The sequence below is a fragment of the Lithobates pipiens genome, unplaced genomic scaffold (assembly GCF_037356315.1).
Source record: "Lithobates pipiens isolate NorthernLeopardFrog02 unplaced genomic scaffold, aLitPip1_a1.2 Scaffold_3, whole genome shotgun sequence".
NCBI lineage: Eukaryota > Metazoa > Chordata > Amphibia > Anura > Ranidae > Lithobates > Lithobates pipiens.
Genome location: NW_027507790.1, coordinates 54,274,806 through 54,295,188, shown reverse-complemented (window position 1 = coordinate 54,295,188; position 20,383 = coordinate 54,274,806). Strand labels below are relative to the sequence as shown.

Sequence of the window (20,383 nt, the reverse complement as noted above, 5' to 3'; positions counted from 1 at the left end):
GCCTACCACTGGGTATGCCCCGCCTATACCCCCCACTTGCAGGACCTAACTCATAAATTTGACTTCCTCAGGCAGGTCTTCTGTAACTAGATTGATGCACCGGGCTGGGAGTCTGTGCTGACATAGAGCATGTCAAGGAAAGAAAAATTGGGGTAAGTAATTGATATTCTATTTTCACGACGGCTCCATGTCAGCCTACCATTGGGAATTAACAATCTAACGAGGGTCGATAATGTGGAAACAAAATAAGGTTAATTATGGCCCCCGGCTCACGAAATCAGTTTTGACAATATTTAACAGTTGTCAAAAAATGCTGGATCTATGCGATAATGAAAAATAAAAGATGTGTATAGATTATCATGTTGCCGCCTTCAATATTGACTACAGGCAGCTACCTAGGAGGTTGAGACTCTTCTTGTGGAGTTCCCCATTTTTCCTTCTCCCCATTCCCTCCCCCCCCCCCTTCTTCTTTGCATCAATCACAAACAGGCAATATGATGACCTGAAAGTTAGGGCTGCATTGATGTCTTCAACATCTCCCTAAAATGCATTGGACTAAATTCTTGTCCATCTTCCAAACAAGTACGTAACGTGATTTCTTGACTTAAGTAGAATCGTGAGGCTACTTGGAATAGAATCCAGCATTGGGAGCAGAACAACGCCAAGGACATATGGGGGGGTTCTTTATACCCTCTTGTCTGGGGCTACTGCCACCAGGAAAGCCATCTTTAATGACAATTGCCATAGTGACAACTCCATCATGGATTTTTGGAGCAGACAGGGAGTACTATTGTGAGGTCCATGTAGAAACGCGGGGCTCTGGGAGGCCTTAGCCGACTATGGCCTTAAGAATTGACGAATCAGAGGCCTACTGAGTTCTGGTAAGGGCAGAGATGTGCCCTTTAAGTATGCTTGCGCCCATGTTGAGACCTCATGGAAGAAAAATCTAGGTCATTACAAACCCAGGCTTCCCTGGAGAAATCTTCTCTGAAAGCATATTCTTGGTATTTTAACCAGACTTTGTCCATGCTGCTCTTCTGTGCTCTCATGAGGTTATCTAACATTGTTGAAGAGCAACCTAAATCCGCAAACCTTTGCCTCTCAATCCAGGCTGCTAACTTTAGCTTCTTTAGAGCCAAATGGAGAACTGCACCTTGTGCCACTGTCTGGTAACACAGAAGATTTTTGTACTAGGTGCCTGTGAAATAGTCTTGTGCATGTCTACTGTTGAAGAAAAACATTTCTGAAAGGGGTACCTTCTCCACTCAAACAGAAGGGATATGGTCCCAATAATCATCAGGCATGCAGCCACTGACAGGTGAAGAGAGGAACGCCAGGACAATTTAGCACCTTGCTACCAGCATGTTCTTTAGCAGGAGAGCATACTTTGAACCACAGGTTAGGAATCTAATTACAGAAGGATTATGTACGAGTCACATGACCCTGTTCTTTTTTCACCAACCAGCAAAATACCCATCCTAAAATCTCATCTGCTGGCATTGTAAATATCATCCACTGTCACCATAGCAAGGAATTCTTGTAGCACAATCAGAGATAAGGATTGATGCTCTTTCAAGTATGGCCTTAAGTTCTTGCTGTGAGGGCTCAAGCTTCCAAGATCAATATTGTATCCATTTTGAAAGGAGTAAGCAAGTGCCCTAAGACATGTATGGGTGATACAATCCCCAAAATAGCAGGAAGCATTCTTGTATTGATTGCTTTGCTGACCTTCTGGGTGATATGTTGGCATTCCAATTTTTTCCTGGACTCCAAGCCAGGACTGCAGAGGCTAACTTTCAGTGGAAACTGACTCTTGAACTGCAGTCCTCTCATTCAGACATTCACCTTGAGGCAGGGTAGCCAGACTATCTGCAATCAGTGAACCTTGTTTTCTATGTAAGATTCGTCTTCTATGAGCAATGCAGTAAATTATTTTCTGATAGTAAAATCATGTATCTGGCCAATCCCATCGGGTGACCCCCAAACGCTGAGCACCTTCCTCTTCACAAGGTCATACTTGGCTTCTCTGTGCAGTGGTTTTGCACAGAGCAGCCCAGAACCTCCTTTTCTTGGGTCCCTCGCAGGCGCTATGGGGGCACCCGAGCCAAACCACTGCTCTGTGTCCATTCAGAGACAGCTGTGGCTTCACTCCACTCTCCTCATTGGGTCACTGACTTTGACAGCAGTGGGAGCCAATAGAGGGAGAGTGCTGTACAGCCCGGTGGAACATCGCTGGATTGAGATTTGAAACACTTGAATACTTCCACTGCTATCTTAAGGCATCTCACCAGCCTCACAAACTGGACAAAGGTCACCCTCAGCCCCATCTTCTTTGGAAGAGTCTGAAGAAGGATAGTTGGCCTGAGAAAGCTGTGACACCAGTTACTGGTTTTGGAAGGAAAACTGGGCCTTGCCAGACTCGCTAACCTTTGCACAAGACAAGGTCAAACAGCTCAATTAGATTGTGTTGACCACATGCTTAATGAATTTTGACAATTGTGCTCAACATGATCTGAAATAGTGACTGCTTGATCAAAGCAGGATCCGTACAGGAATGCTCATCTGCATCTTCTTTGGAAGAGTCTCAGGAGGGTTGATTAGCCAGGGAAGGCTGAGACAAGTTGACTGGTTCTGGTAGGAAAATTGGCTGATGCCAGAATAGATAATCCCTACACAGGTTGAGGGGAAACAACTCCTTTAGAATGTCTTGACTGAATTGACAACTGCTTGGTCCTCATCATCTTCCTCACTAACTGCTTGAACAAAGCAGGATGTTTCATGTCATGTTCATCTGCCTCTTTCTCTGTGGAAGAGTCTGAAGAGGGCTGTTTGCCTGGAAAGCCAATGGGCATTGTCCCCTACCTTCTTTGGTAGCACTGGCCTTTTTTGGGGGTTGCATTTGTTTTGCTGCACAGAATGTGGGGGAAAAAAAAATAATTGAGCTTGTTTGATGACTATTAAGCAGAACAGTACCTCAGTAATAAGGCAAATGTCCACTCCCGCTATGATGTTACACTACTTCCCCATTGAGAGTGATTTACACATCATATGCCACCCCAGAGACCAGCAGAGGGGGTCCCTGATAGACAATGCATTTAGCATGCGAACACAGTGACTACATCTCAGCAGAGCAGGATGTATAGCCCAAACTATATTCAAGCTAGGTAGAAGACATGACAGTTTCCTGGATCTTGTCCCTTCACAGAGTGAGTGGAAACACCTTTAGAGTGCATTGACCACGTGTTTAATGTGATAGTCTGTTACGTGTCATCATCTTTGTCCTTGGCTGCTTGAACCAGCAGGATTCATAGTGCACAAGGCCTGCCAATCCAGAGGGATTAAATGGCAAGAGCTGATCACTCACTTCACAAACACCTAAAAGAAAAAACTTAGCTGAACAGTGCCCCTTACCTTCTTTGCAATGAATCACTGGCTACCAGAATAAGACGAGACTCATGGCTTAGGGTTATAAACAAATGGCTTTGTGGCGAATGGGCAGTAGGAAAAACAAGTAGTAACGGCATACAGTTTTACTGCTTTCTGCACAAGCACCTGTCTCAGTAAGATCAAATCCTTAACAAACAGGGAGACTTAACAAGTCTAATCAAGAACTCCACAGTAAGAAGAATATAACATGTACAATACTATTCAAGTCACCTGGTAACTTAAGATGTTAAACGTTACCCATCTACTTCAAATTACAGCCCCACAGATGATAAAGCAGTTACAAAACAAATCCAATGCAATAGGAATTAACCTGTTTGGGAATAACCCACTAAAGGGGTTAACAACTGCTAAAGGGAAGCCTATACTGCAGCTTCCCAGACCAGAGCTCTGGCATTTCACCAGGTAGTCAAATAAATTAAAACCCAGCCAGTTCAGATGGTGTCAAGTGTATGTGGTGGAAACCAGGTGAGGAGTACAAAGACAAGTGTGTCTTGCCTACAGTCAAGCATGGTGGTGGGAGTGCCATGGTCTGGGGCTGCAAGAGTGCTGCCAGCACTGGAGAGCTACAATTCATTGAGGGAACCATGAATGCCAACATGTACTGTGACATACTGAAGCAGAGCATGATCCTCTCCCTTCAGAGACTGGGTCGCAGGGCAGTATTCCAACATGATAATGACCCCAAACACACATCCAAGATGACCATTGCCTTGCTAAAGAAGCTGCGGGTAAAGGTGATGAACTGGCCAGGCATGTCTACAGCCCTAAACCCGATTGAGCATCTGTGGGGCATCCTCAAATGGAAGGTGGAGTGCAAGGTCTCTAACATCCACCAGCTCTGTGATGTCATCATGGAGAAGTAGAAGAGTACTCCAGTGGCAACCTGTAAAGCTCTGCTGAACTTCATGCCCAAAAGGGTTAAGGCAGTTCTAGAAAATAACAGTGGTCACACAAAATATTGATATTTTGGGCCCAATTTGGACATTTTCACTTAGGGGTGTACACCTCTAGATTGTAGCCTAGGGATACAGTGGAGAGAGTCCGTCTAGAATCCTTCATAGCAGGGATCTAAAACTGGCGGCCCTCCAGCTGTTGAGAAACTACAATTCCCATGAGGCATTGCAAGGCTGACAGTTACAGGCAGAGGCATGATGGGACTTGTAGTTTTGCAACAGCTGGAGGGCCACCTGTTGGAGACCCCTGCTTTATAGCATCTATGGCAAAGCATGCTTTAGGTAGCGCAGCCAACTCCTGAGCTTGTTGTGCAGGGACCTCTTTGAGGGCATCTGTGAACTGGTCCTTTAAGGACTGATAGATGCTTATAGCTGCGATTGCAGAGTCCCTGCTAAGGAAAAAGAGGATTTTAACAGACCTTTTATCTGTTGGATCTTTAAACATATGTGCATTGTTCACTGGACAAGTTAAACTTTTATTCACATTTGAAATCGCAGCGTCCACTGCTGGAACTTTCCCTCCATAGGCTAGCGATTTGAGAATCTCTTTGGAGGGGAAAAATGCTTATCCGGATGAAGCCATTCGGAATAAATAAGCTTTTCTAGTAAATGTTTCAAGGAACCCAAGGAGGAGACCAGACCTTCAGCTAACTCTGTTAGGGGTAGCATGAAAGCGGAGCAGACCATCTCTGTAAAGCTCTGTACTTTAGATTGTGAAGCTGAAACAAGTATTGTTTCCTCCACAGAGGAATAATCAGCTTGTTTTGCCCAATCATCTGAAGGTAATACCTCATCTTGTCCCCATAGTTCTTTTGGACCCTCCACTGACTGTACAGAGTCTAAGGTGGGGGAGGGGAATCTAGGAAGTTTCCTATCCACTTGGATGGAGGATGCGATTAAAGTTGCTAATCTTCCTTCTAAGCCCTGCAGGGCAGAGGAAAATGCTTCTTCAGTCACGTATACAGGGGCTAGCTTCCAATGACTCACCCTGGCTTGCCATTTCTGATCTCTCCGAAGAGGATGACAGTATGGAGGCATGACTGGGGTTCCCACTTTAAGTACCTTTACGGTAGGTCTGGAAGACATAATGCTAAGTACAAAAGCAGAGGTACATGAATTGGGAGGAGTGGCCCTACCGGATTTTAATTTGTATTATCTGGCGGCGCAGATTTTCCACTTTTACCACTTAGACAAGCATGATAAGACTGGGTATCTAGCACCAATATGCTCTCCCTACGGCCGCATACTTAGCCACCCCTTTCAGGTTATATTTAGAGACCGCACTGCAGTAGGGGCACTGGAGGATCGGAAGGGACTGCTTTATCACCATTGCAGGGTCTGAGACATTGTGACGCACAGACTGAAACTCCCCTCTACACACCCTGGCTTACGGGAATTACAGATGTTACCAGACCATGTGCTATGGCTTAAACAGGGGGTGAGATATCTGGCCGATGTCTACCAGGGAACTACACTAAAATCATTCCAGCATCTTAAAAGACGAATTTGACCTCCCGAATACCATGAACTTTCGCTACCTCCAGCTCTGCTGCGCCCTGCAGGCACAATTTCAAGCGCCCCCCCCCCCCCCCCCCCTCCAATGTGGCGATCCTGGAAATAGTAGACACCATTACAGGGCAGGATCCACGCAAGTCAACTTCAATATTCTACAGTTCTCTCCTAAGCCCCTTGGCAGCGATACAGGCATACAAGCTGTAGGAGCGATGGGCCGGGATGTGGGGGGAACTGGAGGATGCACTTGTTGCCTGTAAGAAAGTCTACTAAGCTATCCGACCGCTTCACACAATTATACATCCTACATAGAACATACCTGACGTAGGGGCAAATAGCTAAGTACAAACCAAACTATAATCCCCTCTGTCCCAGATGCAGTGACCCAAGCAGCACCTTCTTCCATATTTTATGGGCATACCCGAAGGCCCAGCACTACTGGACCCACAGTGTACAATTCATTCACAATGAAATGGGTTCGCCCCTGAAGCTGTGCCCTAAGCAGGCTGTTGGGAATTTTCCCAGACCCGGACAAGTTCCATAAAATATTTCTCCAAGAATCTCTCTATATGGTCAGATTACTTATAGCAAGGAAATAGTTACAGGCTGTACCCCCCTCTCTTTGGGAATGCATAAATGCAGTCAATAAAGTGCTCCCATACAAAAAAACAAAGAAGAGGTATACACTCACAGGGGATGTTAGGCCTGCCACATGCAATGAGGTCCCTGAATAGAGCCTGTGTTGGGGTTTTATATCCCCCCCCCCCCCGTTTGCTCTTGTGCCATGTTCTTTCCCTTTGGTTATGATAGATTTGATGGTGCTCCTAGTGATCAAATATTTTGATTTTTTTTTTTTTTTTTTTTTTTTTTTTTTTTAAACCTGACTTATACTTAACATTGTCCCTTGGTTGGAGAGTTCTTCGGTCTTCATGGCAGTGTTTGGTTAGTGGTGTCTGTTGCTTAGGTGTTGCAGCCTCTGGGGCCTTTCAAAAAGGTGTGTTTATGTAATGACAGATCAGGCGACACTTAGATTGCACACAGGTGGACAAAATTTCACCAATTATGTGACTTCTGAAGGTAAATGGTTGCACCAAAGCTTTTTACAGGCTTCATAAAGCGGGTGTGAATACATACGCACATGCCAATTATTTTTTTAGAAATACTAAAAAGACTGGTTTTATGTATATATTTTTCTAATTTTACTTCACCTTACACTATTGTTTTCTGATCCATCACATATAATTCAGATTAGAAAGAAAATTGAACTAAAAGCTGTAATGTAACAAAATAGGTAAAAAGCCAAGGGGGGGGGGGGGATGCATTTGCACTGTGTATATGTATATATCTATCGCTGCGTAAATTGTTGCCACTATATAAATGCATATAATAATATGCTGCCAGGGTACCCAAATGTAATTGAGAAAAAAAAAAAGCATTTTACTTACCATGAAAATCCTTACATTACAGGACAGCACGGAGTATTAAAAAAAAAAAAAAAAAAAAAAAAAAGGTACACAGATACCATCAGCATAAGCTTGTGTATCTGAATACTCATCCTGTGTGATTGTGTTCATTAGGCTGCAAGCCTATATATTTCCCGAAAACCAAGCTGGGGGGTAAAATAAAAAAATAAAACAGTTTGTAATATCAAATTTTATTGCTTAAAACTATTAAACCGAAAAAAAAAAAGGAAGAAGGTTTAAAAACACAATATGCAAGATTAAATGCACAAGTTTTACATCTGCATTAAAAGCAAAGTCCCTTTTTGAAACGTGTGACAGACATGACAAAATCACAAGCATCTAACAGTCACTCAATTCATACAGCAACCAAAAAATATTTAGAACACAAGTTTTCAGACAATACTTACACTGGTTACTGTGTTTTTATTTTTATTTTTTTACTGGGAGCAAAAGCACCGCTTTGATTTTACCAGTGGCTACACATTTTTGGAACAGTGCCTTGAATGTTAACATCCAAACTGCTATTTAGTTTATTTATTATTAGTTTAAACCCTGGACATCAGGGATTACATACAGCAAAGGGTAACAGCAGGGTTACAATGTAAACCAACGCAGTACACACTCCATAATAGTTTACACAAAAAAAACAAAAAAAAAAAACAAACACACCAATGTCTTACATGTATGCAGGCAGTACCATAGCTTACTGTAAACACTTAATATTCCACAGAGCTAAACATGTCATGTGTACCAAACAGGTTAAAATGACACCTTCATTTTTACCATATAATCATTTTCATATAATAGAATTTGGACAAAATGCAGACAAACTGACCATACAACTGCCATTTGTAATACTATAAAATAAGGGGCACAGATGCTGGAGCATTTCTGCACTCAAATTCATTCAATTAAGAAGCATTAAAGAAAAAATGTCATGCATTAGAGGTCTCAAAATTGCATTAAATATTATCAACAAATAAGCAACAAACATTGATTTGCAGGTCAAACCTTGTGCAATGAGTCATAAAAGACAGACATTTGTTAACATTTTGTACCAGTGAATAAATTGGGTGCTCAAATTTCTGAGAAAAAGAAAAAACACTAGGTATGGCAGCAGGACTTGCATTGAAGATCATTACAGCAGTTAAAGGGAACTGGTCAGGATAAAAAAAAAAAAAAAGTATAATATATATATATATATATATATATATATATATATATATATATATATAATTTATTTTATATGGGAGCTGCCCTGTATCGAGTGTCTTAAGTATTTTGAAAGTTACAGACCTAAAAATAGACAAGATTTCACTTGTTGAAAGTCCACCTTAAGTCAGTGTCTCCCTACATAGTAAAGCATGATTGAAAAGAGGCTGCATAATTATAGCAAGCTTAATTTCCTGCTACAAGTCTGATTTTTATAGATGATTTTTTTTTATCCACACAAAAAAAAAAAAAAAAAAAAAAAAACACACAGTAAAACCTATTTTTAGGTGATATTTCATTGCCTTTGATACTGAAAAGGTACATAAAAGCTTAAACGTTGTATCAGTATATTAGTGACCATACCTATCAGATCACCATTTCCCAAAGTATAGACTGTACCCCACTGGTAGTACCAAGCCTTAGGATTTCTCTACATTGCAACCGACCAATCCTCACTACTGACACTCGTCAATGACAGGCACTTAAAAGTTGATTTAATCTTTCTTGCTAGAACTGGCTCCATTGACTATCATACACAAGGAAAAGCTCTGACTGGCTTTGCAGACAGTTAGTACATACAGTCATGACAGTAGTAGAGAAAAAAAAAAGACTGCACTTATGGTTCTTTTTTTTAACAAATCTGATACATAAATTCATAGTACATTAGCACAGGCTAGGCATTATGCATGTGCCTGCTTCAGGAACTAAGGGGCATCTGACTAGCCAACTGACATCACAAAAAGGTATCAATTGTTTATATCAGCTATAGACTGCTAAGCCCTCATTTAGGGCTGCACATAGTGGTCACAAACATTCTGCTGAAAAATACATTGCACAAAATGTGGGCATAAGAACTATATTTAAAAATGAGCTGGCTACTGACCAGTTTTAGGTGAAGCCTCACCAGGACTGCTGTGTGTGGAATATTAGCAGGATACCAAGGAAGGGGGGGGGGGGGGGTGGGGTGGGAACCAAAAAAGGCACAGTGTTTAGGCCCCTTCCACAAAGGGCTGACTCTGCCAGCTCAGCAGGGAATCTGTTCGCTGCTCCCCACTGAACCGGTGGATGGCTGGTCCGTGTTAGCTCTGCTTATGGCAGAGTGGACACAGGCCCCTTTCCTCTATGGGCGGTCAGGTAAAACAACCGCTTGTCTGTTTACACTCGACTGCTATCCGATCCGCTAGATGGATGGGGGAATGGATCCCCCATCTCTTTGTTTTCAGCAAATCGGATTGGATGTCGACAAGTGTGAAGGTGTCAATTTACACCCGCCATTGCATAGAGCAGGGATCCTCAAACTACGGCCCTCCAGCTGTTGCGAAACTACACATCCCATGAGGCATTGTAAAACTCTGACATTGACATGACTAGGCATGATGGGAATTGAAGTTCCTGAACAACTGGAGGGCCATAGTTTGAAGACCCATGCCATAGAGGGTCCTCCTGAAGCGATAGGTGGATCTGATCAGTTCACTAGTGTGAAAAGGGCCCAAGTTGAAAATGAAAAAGTCCAACAAAGCCATGAAAACAAAAATAATAAAACAAATGACAATGGTGTAGAGTAGATTGAGGTTTCAGACAATGAACCTGCCTGTATTCATATTTAGAAGACATTATATACGCACACTAGAGAATATAGTTATTGCATTACTCTACAACTGCATAGACTGCATACACTTCTCCACTGTCATACACAAATATACAGTTCACACTCAGTTAAAGCTTTGACTGGCCTGACAACTTTTATATAAAGCTTGTAGCAGTATAGTATATACAACGTTTAAAGATTTGACTATCAATTAATGCAAAATATCAAACAGCTTATATGGAATAAATAGATTTTATGTCCATGAAATTAATATTATCCATAATAAAGTATGGCACTTTCTGACCTATAACAAAGGCAAGTAACTGAAAGCTCTCTTCTACGTGTCCAGATAATAAAAAGGTCCCATACTGTGATCACTCCTGCAGTCTTCATGCTTCCTGAAAGGAAGCAGCCATTTTGTACTGAAATGAAAGACGACCATGGTCACAACTTCTGCCTCTGATTGTCTGCAGAAAATGGCTTCTGTCACACTGATCCAGGGCAACAGCCAAGGACTTGGTGCTGATCAATACCAATCGGCTCTTCAGTAAACATCAGAAAGAAATGCCGGCAAGCATAGGTTAACCTTCGCTCTTTTACACATGAAAATATATATTTTCTTGCCACATTTAGCCCCTTTAGAGAAAATATACACAAAAAGTAGGATTCAAGTATTATACAGTCAGTTTGCTGTTGCATAAGATATAGGTAGCTTGGCAACCAGCATTAATTAAAAAAAAAAAAAAAAAAAAAAGAAGAAGATGCTGCTCAACAGAACAGCAGCAAATCATGTTAAGTGCTGATCACATGATATGTTAAAGTCAGCCTAAACCACTCATTTTAATGCGCAGAGCTGTTCCCTGTCCTTTCTATCAGTCTTTGAAATTTTATATTTCCTTTCCATTTTTCTCTTATTCATCAAAACAGTTCTCCTTACATTATAATATAAATGTAAGTATTTATCGTTCTGATTTGATGTTTGCTTTCTATATTTCATAGCTGTAAGACAAAAGGACATGCAGAGACATTGTATCATATGTACAGCAGTTGCTATTTTGTTACTTTCTTCCAGTGCATATTATAAACACAATACTTCTAGAGGTATTAAACACAGCATATTCCCCATTCATTTTAAGCGACCTCTATTGGGAACATTAATAAATGCCCCTGCCTGTAGTATTTATCATTGGCTTTCGGCACACAAAGAATGGGATACTGCGTCACATTCAACAAATGCAGTGAACTGAAACCATAGTGGGTAGACTATATGGAATGAATATCAAGAAAGGAACATACTGAAAGCACTGTTTAACTCCATTGTGCAAAACACACAGAATTTGGTGCAACTGTGCATCAGCTTCTAGGTTTTATCGGCAAAGCCTAAGAGCACTTTCACACTGAGCCTTGCTGGGTGTCAGCGGTAAAGCACCGCTATTTGTAGCGGCGCTTAACCGTAGTTTTGCCAGTGCATCCCATTGATTTTAATGGGTAGGGGCGCTTTAGGAGTGGTGTATACATTGCTCCTAAAGTGCCTCAGAGACGCTGCTTGCAGAACTTTTCTTAGCGTCCTGCCAGCGCACCGCTCCAGTGTGAAAGCCCTCGGGCTCTCACACTGGAGAGGCAGGGGAGGTGTTTTTCAGGTGCTTTACAGGCGCTGTTTTTAGCCCTTTAGCACCTGAAAAACACCTCCAGTTTGAAAGTAGCCTTACTGAACAAACTGAAGTTAGAAGCTAAATCGGTTACTATGCACAGTTGCACCAGTTTTAGTAAATCTCCCCACACTATCTGGAAGCTTTACAGCTCAAACATAGGGGGCAGGGTGACCATGCACCGGTCATTAAGTTCTAAAATCTTTGGCCTCAAGCCTGTCAGACTTCTCCCGAGGGCTAGCACAGAAATTACAGATGCATAAATTCCTGGTGCAGGCCTCAGGCACAGGTCTTGTCAGTAGAACATACAGGCTCATATATTCAGCCATTTCATTTACTTTACGCTTTCAGCCCCAATGGCTGGAGTGTGCTTGGCAGTCATCCCCAGTTACAAGTGTGCAGAAACTCCTAGGAATGTTGGATGTTAACCCTATACTAGATTTCACTAGGACAAGTTAAAATGGGCTCAAGTCGTGTTTTTTCTGGGAAATTGTTTGAGTGTGTCATCCTACGTCCCCCAAAGAAGGTGGTGACATGTCAAAATTACCCACGTATGGCTATTTTTCAGAACAATTACAACAAAAATTATCACGGAATAGAATCTGTGAAAATGGTTTTCCAGTTCTCTGCTGAGAGTTGTTTAGGAAACAACTGTTGTGAGTGCAGGGCAACTACAATCATCTATAGATATTTAGAACTGTTTAAAAGCATAAGATATAATTACTCTAAATTTGTACACACCCAATTTTCCAGTACATGTTATGAGAAGAATGTAAAGTCAACCAGTTTGTATATGCTATAATAGTTAACCAATGTGGGGAATAAACCCTAGATAGCACCACTGGACAGTAAAAATAGGCATGTCAGCATACAGTTTTACCACCTGTCAAATGCTAACACTACAGCCTGACAGAGCTGTATACATGCCGCAACTGCAGCATTTTTCTTAAAATTCTCCTATTGAGATCAGTGGGGTTGCTCATAATGTAAAATTTCTATTCAGCAATTTTAAAAAATGGGGAACAAAACCTCAAAAAACAGCGTCACGAGAAGGCAGTAGCACCTCCTGTACAACTGTCAGGAGCCCCACTGAAAGGCTATTATATATTGCTTTTTACACCTCGATCTCACTGGGCGTACTATACACTTGTGGGGGGTAGTGTTGACCCACCACGGGGATGCACATGTGCTCCATGCAGGCAGTCCCATTGCTGTCAGTTGGGATGAAGTCGCTGCACAGAAACAGCTGCTGCTCCCCTTCAGACGTGTGTGTGTGTGTGTGTGGACACACCTGCACAGATGTCAGACTGGGAGCAACAACTGTGTCCGTGTGGCCATTGCATCCAAACGAACATCAATGGGACTGCCTACACAGGTCTTACAGGGCAGTAAGCACTGCTAACGGTCTTGAAAAAGACCAAATGGCACCAGAGCAACGTTTACATTTTGCAGCACACTTTATGCTGGCAGTAAGCTATTAGGGAGAAAAAATGCATTTGTTTGTGCAGGCCAGTAGGTGGAAAGTGCTTTTTCTAAACTGAAAAGGGTTATACTTTATTTACCGTATTTATCAGCATATAACACACACTTTTCCCCCCTTAAAATAGGGGGAAAATCATGTGTGCGTGTTATACGCCAAAAGACTGCCAAGGGGAAATAGAGCTGGATCTCCTGTGTACTCAGCTCAGTGTCATGCTGAGTCCCGCCCCTCGGACATCTAGCATTGATGCCCAGGCATTATGTCCATCATAGGATCCGGCCAAGGGGCGGGACGCCGAGCCGAGCCCACAGGAGATCCTGCTCTATTGCAGCACGCTTGTCTCCTCCTTCCCCTCGGTGGCAGCCTATATTTCGGCAAGGCTGCAGATGGACACTGAGTAGGCTGCATACAGATGGGCACTGATCAGGCTGCACTGAAGCTGCAGATGGGCACTAATCAGGCTGCACCGAAACTGCAGATGGGCACTAATCAGGCTGTATTGAGGTGTTATACGCAGATAAATACGGTACTTACTAATTTGCAGCCATCAATATTTTTCTGTTCAATAATTATACTTTTTTTTTCCATTCATCCAGTAGGTTGAATGAAAAAAAAAAATTGACATTCACTGTGTTCTGACAACTGGAAACCTTTCCCAAAAATCAGAGCACAATGATCAGTGTTGCCGGCTACAGCTGGCAGGACTGCTCGTTCATAAAAGTTCAGACAGGGCACACACATGGATCAAAGTTCCGCTGGTCTCTACTGAAAACAGCCAGATTCCAATCCAAGTATGGCTGGCTTTACACATATCCTTTAAATGTTATGCTTTAGAACATCACTGGTTTTATATATACTAAAACGTAATCTTATCAGTACAGAACTTTAGGAATATTATTTTCACACACAATAAATCTAGGTGCAGACTTTAGTCCTGTTAAGGCTATTACTAGAGACTGCTGACTAAGAAATGTAATGAATTATTGTTGTGCCATTATCAGCAGTTAACATGTTCTTAATTTTTCATTTAATGAACGTCCAATAATAAAGTTTAAAAAAAAGTTATATGTATATAAAAATAATTTAGTTTAAATAGTTCAAATATTAAAGCCAAATTGAAATTTAAGTGAAACAAGGCCATTATTACCATAGGGTTTTCATTGCTGGTTTGTATCATAGCTGGTCATAGCCTTCACAGTTGTGATCATTAGCTACTTCATGTTGTAAGTTGTATCTTGTGGTTCTATTAGAGCAAAGTAAATCTGTTCTACAACACTGAACAGCAATGCAATGTTACTCAGAAGTGGGAGATTGCTATAAGAAATTCAGCAAAAAAATATGGAGTTGTCCTGTGTGATTATCTGAACAGGTCAATGAAATCTAAAAGACAATAAGCTCTGTGCCAGTAAATGGACAGTTCTCAGTCATATGACAATTTCTACTAAGTGAAAAGTCTCACAAACATAGATGAGGGTATAAAGCTGGCCATACACTTTATAGATTATCTGCAGATTTTCTATGGTTAGATGGAAAAAGTGCAACAGATTTCTCCATGTATGTTAAACTGTGTGGGTGGAGGAATCTCCCACTGGACCAAGCTTCAGTATCTTGCTAGTCGGCCCTGCTGGCTCTCAACCTAAAGAACACCTGCACCCAATCAGAATGTTCAGGTATTGTGAGAGCCAGTGGGGCTGACTAGCAAGATATGGAAGCTTGGGCTAGTGGGAGATTCTTCCATCCACACAGTTCAGCGAAGATGGAGGAATCTGTTCCACTTTTTCTGACCATAGAAAATCTGCAGATAATCTATAGGTGTATGGCCAGTCTAAGAATTACTTGTGACACATTCATTGAATTTTCAATTGTTTGCGTCTGAGGAAGGCTGCCCACAACCATGTGTGCACCATTCAGTATGTCATCTGTGAAAGGCTTTTCTTTCTCTTCTCACCAATGAGAGAGGATGGCAGCAGTACAGATAGCGTGAATGTTACCCTCAGAGTGCCATCAAATGCTTTTCACATCCACAATCCCCTCACTGCATTGAGCATCAGACTGGGGTGGGTTAGATGGTTTATAGTCTCCCAGAAATTGTTTCAATTTATTGCTGGTTGAGCTTTTAAAAAGAAGCCAAACTATCCAATAGGGGTCAGTTCACACCTATTTTATGGTTTCCACAAAAACGCAAAAAAATTCACCTTCCATAGGTGTGAATCGTGAGATATTAAATATGCTTGGTGCCTAAACAGGTGTAAGTTTTGAAAAAAAAAATAAAAAAAATGAAAGCTTCCATAATATTCCCATCTCCTATCACTTTTTTTTATTTAAGCACGAGCATATGGGCATAGGGAAAAATAGCACAGAGATCCGAATCTGTTGCTTTTCCTAATGTCTCTACAATTGGGAAGCACAAGGTACTGCAATAACCTTACCCACATAAATGGTGAGCAGATCTGGAAAGTCTCAAGAGGTTCATAAACCACCAAGACCTCACTGCCACCATAAAGCATTGCTTGCCACTATGCTGAACATAAAATGTTTTCATAGCTTGTCAAAAGAACAGCGAGTCTGTGGGGTAGTGAAACTTCCTATACATTCCACAATACACTTACATAGAACAGCTACATAACATTCACTGAATCTTTACTGGATAGGCACAAAAACAATTACATTTTAATAGCTTCTTGATGATTCTCCCTCATTGTATAATGCAGAAAAAGAAAAGAAAAAACAAACAAACAATGGTAGTATCTTGTTACCCTGCATTTTTCAAAGAAGCAAAAGAGTAGAGTGAGCATGGCCTGGCCCAGCCTCTATTGCCTTTGGTTCACATAAGGCCTTACTAAATACATACACTGCAAAAAAAAAAAAAAGGGTCAGTGAAGAAAGCGTACAATGCACGACAAATTCACCAACATTCATATTTGTAATAGTGACAGGAATCCACTAACACTTACTGGCTATCATTCAAATCTGGTCAGACGTAATTTGTTAAATAGAACTGAACAAAGACAACATAAGCAGCTTGCAATATTAAACTAAATACAAGTAGAAAAATGCATTAAATACAAGCACATCTGTCTTAAAACTAATACTTAAAGCCTCGGTTATTGAGGAATATTAATTGCTTTCTAAAAACATATTGATGCTCAACAGAACTAAACAAAGGTTTCAGCTAGGGTTACCTTTGTAATTCTGAAACAGCTTGCCCCCCTTTGTGTGCTTAAAAATTGAACATAATCAGACAGCTTGAGCACCCTTAATGTATCTTCCTGCTCATGTGACTTCTACAATTCAAGGCAGTGTGACTGCACAGGCCCCTTACAGTGACAGAGTAGTATTTGCATTGCAGACTGATGCAGCCATTAAAGGGCATAGGACAATGGCATACCATTTGCATACGGAATGTGCTTTCAAAAACGTCCAGTGAGCAAGTATTCTTGACAAGAAAAAAAAAAAAAAAAAAACAGCAGTGTATTACAATGAACTTGCCAATTAATAGAAGGCACATCTGCAGCACAAAGCATTCAGTGCAGTAGATGCGACAGAGCAACATTTTGTTTAGGATGGAACAAGCAGCCAAGATTGTGTGCAAAGCACTAATACCAGATAGCCAAGTATGTGCTGAATATTGTGCTCTGTGTCTCACTTGATTCGGTCACACCTATGTGCAAGGATCTTATGTCATGATTCAAATATTTATTACGTATCCATTGTGTGTGTGTGTAGCAACCACAATGAAAAATATTGCAGTGGTTACTTTAGCATGAAGCAGTCCTTCAAATGTTTTAACGATTGATTTACAGAAGCTTCATATTACAAGGCCAATGCATGGCTACCAGATTTGTCCCTTTAAAAGGGGAAAGTGCTTGATGTCCTAAACATAATGCATAATCCTATTAGATGTGCACATCCCAGCAATGCTCTTTTGGACCACAAGACAGAATACAAACAAGGTGAAATGGCACACGATTTCATAAGGGAGGTAATATCTCTGCAGTGTTTTGCAGACGAAGGAAAACTGATTATGCATAAGGAAGCAGCCCTGTTTGCATATCACAATCATCTTCAGCATCCTTTGAACAGTTTAGTAAAGCAAGCCTCCCAAGTTTCTTATTGCTCCATCAGTACAGCAGTCAAACGTCTACTGTGCACAGGGGTTCATTGCCAGGCTGTGCAGATTCAACAATTGTCATCTTCGGCTTTTTCCTCGTCTCCTCCTAAAAATAAGAGAAATTGTATCTGAGAAACACATTTAATTTTGTTTTTTTGAAAAGTTTTGTTTATTAACATAACAAGTAAACACAAGACCCAATGGGCCACACATAAAAATAACCATTTACATTTCTTCAGCATTAACTCTCTCCTCCTCCTTCCAGACCCTCACTCAGTGACAGGATAAAAATAATAAGGCCACCTTTCCCAAATGACATTCAAGAATACATTTCAATATGTCAAATAGTTACATACATGTTGAATCCCACAGCAGGTGCATTCCATTATGTGCCACTCAATTCGCCACCGTAGTTTCACTATTCATCCAACTGCCCCACACTATCAAATTTCTGTGGTATGCCCCTGCTAATGTATGTAGCCTTGTAGAAAGGTGCAGCTCTATTTACCACACCCTTCCACGCTGATACAGATGGAGGATTAGGCTTTTTCCATGATAACACTATCGTTTTCCTAGCATAATAGATTAAGATTGTCAGTAAGTACGCGTTAACTCTCTTTGGTGCTAGATTGTTTATCAAACCCAAAAGGCACAAAGCTATTGTGGGCTGTATAGGAATGGCTGTTACTTCTGCTATACATTCCATGACCCCCTTCCAAAAAGCCTGGATGCTCGAGCAATTCCAAAAGATGTGCAAGAAATCTGCAGTGAGGGAACTACACCACCAGCAACCAGGCGACTGGGTATGGAACATTTTAGCCAATCTATCTGGCTTAAGATAGATACGATGTAGGAATTTAAATTGGATTAGTTGGTCCCTAGCAGAGACCAATCTAGTAAAATTTAAGTGGTTGTAAACCCTTACAACACACTTTAACCTACAGGTAAGCCTAGATTAAGGCTTACCTGTAGGTCCAAGAAATATCTCCTAAGCCTACACGGTTTAGGAGATATTTGCCAAAAGACAGGCACCGCTGTCTACGGCGCAGCACCCGTCAACGGCGATATGCCGCGCGTGGCAGCTCCCGCGCGCATGCGCTGGAGTGACGTTATCGCGGCTTTGGTGAACGCCAGCGGAGGAGCAGTGAGGCTCACCGAGAAGATGGATGCGCCGAACTACAGGGGACAGCTGTGACATCGCTGGCTCCTGTGTCAGGTAAGTGACACATAATGGACTACTATGCGATGCATAGTAGTACATTATGCTTTACCTTTGCAGGGAATGAAAGAGGAAGTAAACCCATCAGGGTTTACTTCCTCTTTAATGTCCCATATATCATCCCAGTCATACCCATCCATCTGGGGGAACACCTCAGCCTACACTTTGCAAGGAGATCTCCTCCCTCACTGAACATTTGTTTATATATTTTGTAGACAGGGCCTTGTCCAATGTGTCCACCCTCAGCAGAGACTCCAAATCACGCATTTTCAGGGTAATACCAATATCTCCAAATTGGGCATTGTATGCATGTCTGAGCTGAAGATAACAGAACAAGTGAGTGTTGGGAAGCTTAAACTTAGTTTTCAGGGGTCAAACTGCAGGCGTTTCCCACCACCCACTGTGTCTTTCAACATCCTAATACCAAATTTAGTCCAGATGATTGCATCGGGGTACGCACAGAAGTGTATTGATTTAGGATTCTTACAAAGTGGTGTGTGAGGAGAAATCTCAGAAGTGCTACCCATCTTGGTAACTGCTACCCATGCCCTACTAGTTGCATGCATGGATATCATGAGCCTATATGAAGCCTTGACACGGGAGGTGCGCCTCATATGAACCAACAGCTGCCTCTAGTGTATTGGCAGTGTCATCCTCAGGTAGAGTAAACCATCTGTGTACAAATACTAGCTGATCCGCTAGGAAATATCTGTGAAAGTCCGGGACCACCAGACCCCCTGGTTTCCACAGCAGTTGTAACAACTGGAGTTTAACACATTTAAGTATTTGATCTCAATATTATCTTCAAAAATGTTGGGGGAGAAAAAAAAAATAAAAGGCAAGAGGGTGGCAAAACGATGTTGTACAAGTAGTGGAAACTCATTTAGTATGATTAAAAATGCTCTCACTATGCTTCAACATTGCTACAAAAAGTTTTTTCTAAATTATTCTTATTCACTTAATGTGGAACCACTATGGGCAGTTTTAAGAATGTTTGTTCAAATTAACATTAGATTTCATCCACTGTACGGGAGAAACCGTGAAGGAGCAGGATGGAAAACTTATTGGGTGAACAATTTTACAGTGTGTGCGGTTTTCCATTCAGGAAATTACATTCATTCCAAAATCAAATGTTAAGAGCAAACAAAATTTTAAATAACTTTAAAAAAATGACATCCAGTCAAATGTACAAAGAATTTTCATCTAAACATTCACACAAATGTTCGGCTAAAACCTACTAGTGTGCAGTACAGCTAACTTTACTGAGCTGTATTGCCCCTCCCCTGCATTTTGGTGACTGTGCTCATCTCTGGAAAACACATAGGCACAAGTGATGTCAAATGAGAAATCCATCGCCTTAGTGCAGCATCAGCTGAAATGGGTACCGCATACTGTCGCACCATGGATCTTGGCTTCTGAAACAGGTAGAAAAGTAGCACTCCACTAGGATTTATGCAGAATTTCAAGCTGGAGGAGCCACACATGAATAATAAGAAATCCTTAAGGAGCAGGTCTCCCTCGACCCACCCAGTCTAATTTTTCTGGAGACCAAAATGACTATCGCAAAGGCATAGAAATCAACTACCTTAATACTGCCGCAAGGGAGAACAAAATCTCATCCTGGCCACAGGAGGCAATTATCTATATTCTTCACCTTCTCTTATTCATCCTTTTATCTTTTCCTCTCTTCTATCACCTAATGTTTTTTCCCCCAAATCTTTATACACATGGAGGAGTAAAATTATGGAT

The 20,383-nt window shown here is 41.5% G+C and overlaps 1 protein-coding gene across 1 annotated transcript in view; it reads right to left on the bottom strand.

Moving 5' to 3' along the window:
* Window positions 1–15,606: 15,606 nt before the first annotated feature.
* The window catches only part of DGCR8 (DGCR8 microprocessor complex subunit), an 83,913-nt gene continuing 79,136 nt past the window's right edge, over window positions 15,607–20,383 (bottom strand). Inside the window, exon 14 of the mRNA XM_077461705.1 lies at window positions 15,607–17,521. Within this exon, the coding sequence (XP_077317831.1) occupies window positions 17,438–17,521 (84 nt within the window). The 3' untranslated portion in view covers window positions 15,607–17,437. The remainder of the gene's footprint in view (window positions 17,522–20,383) is intronic.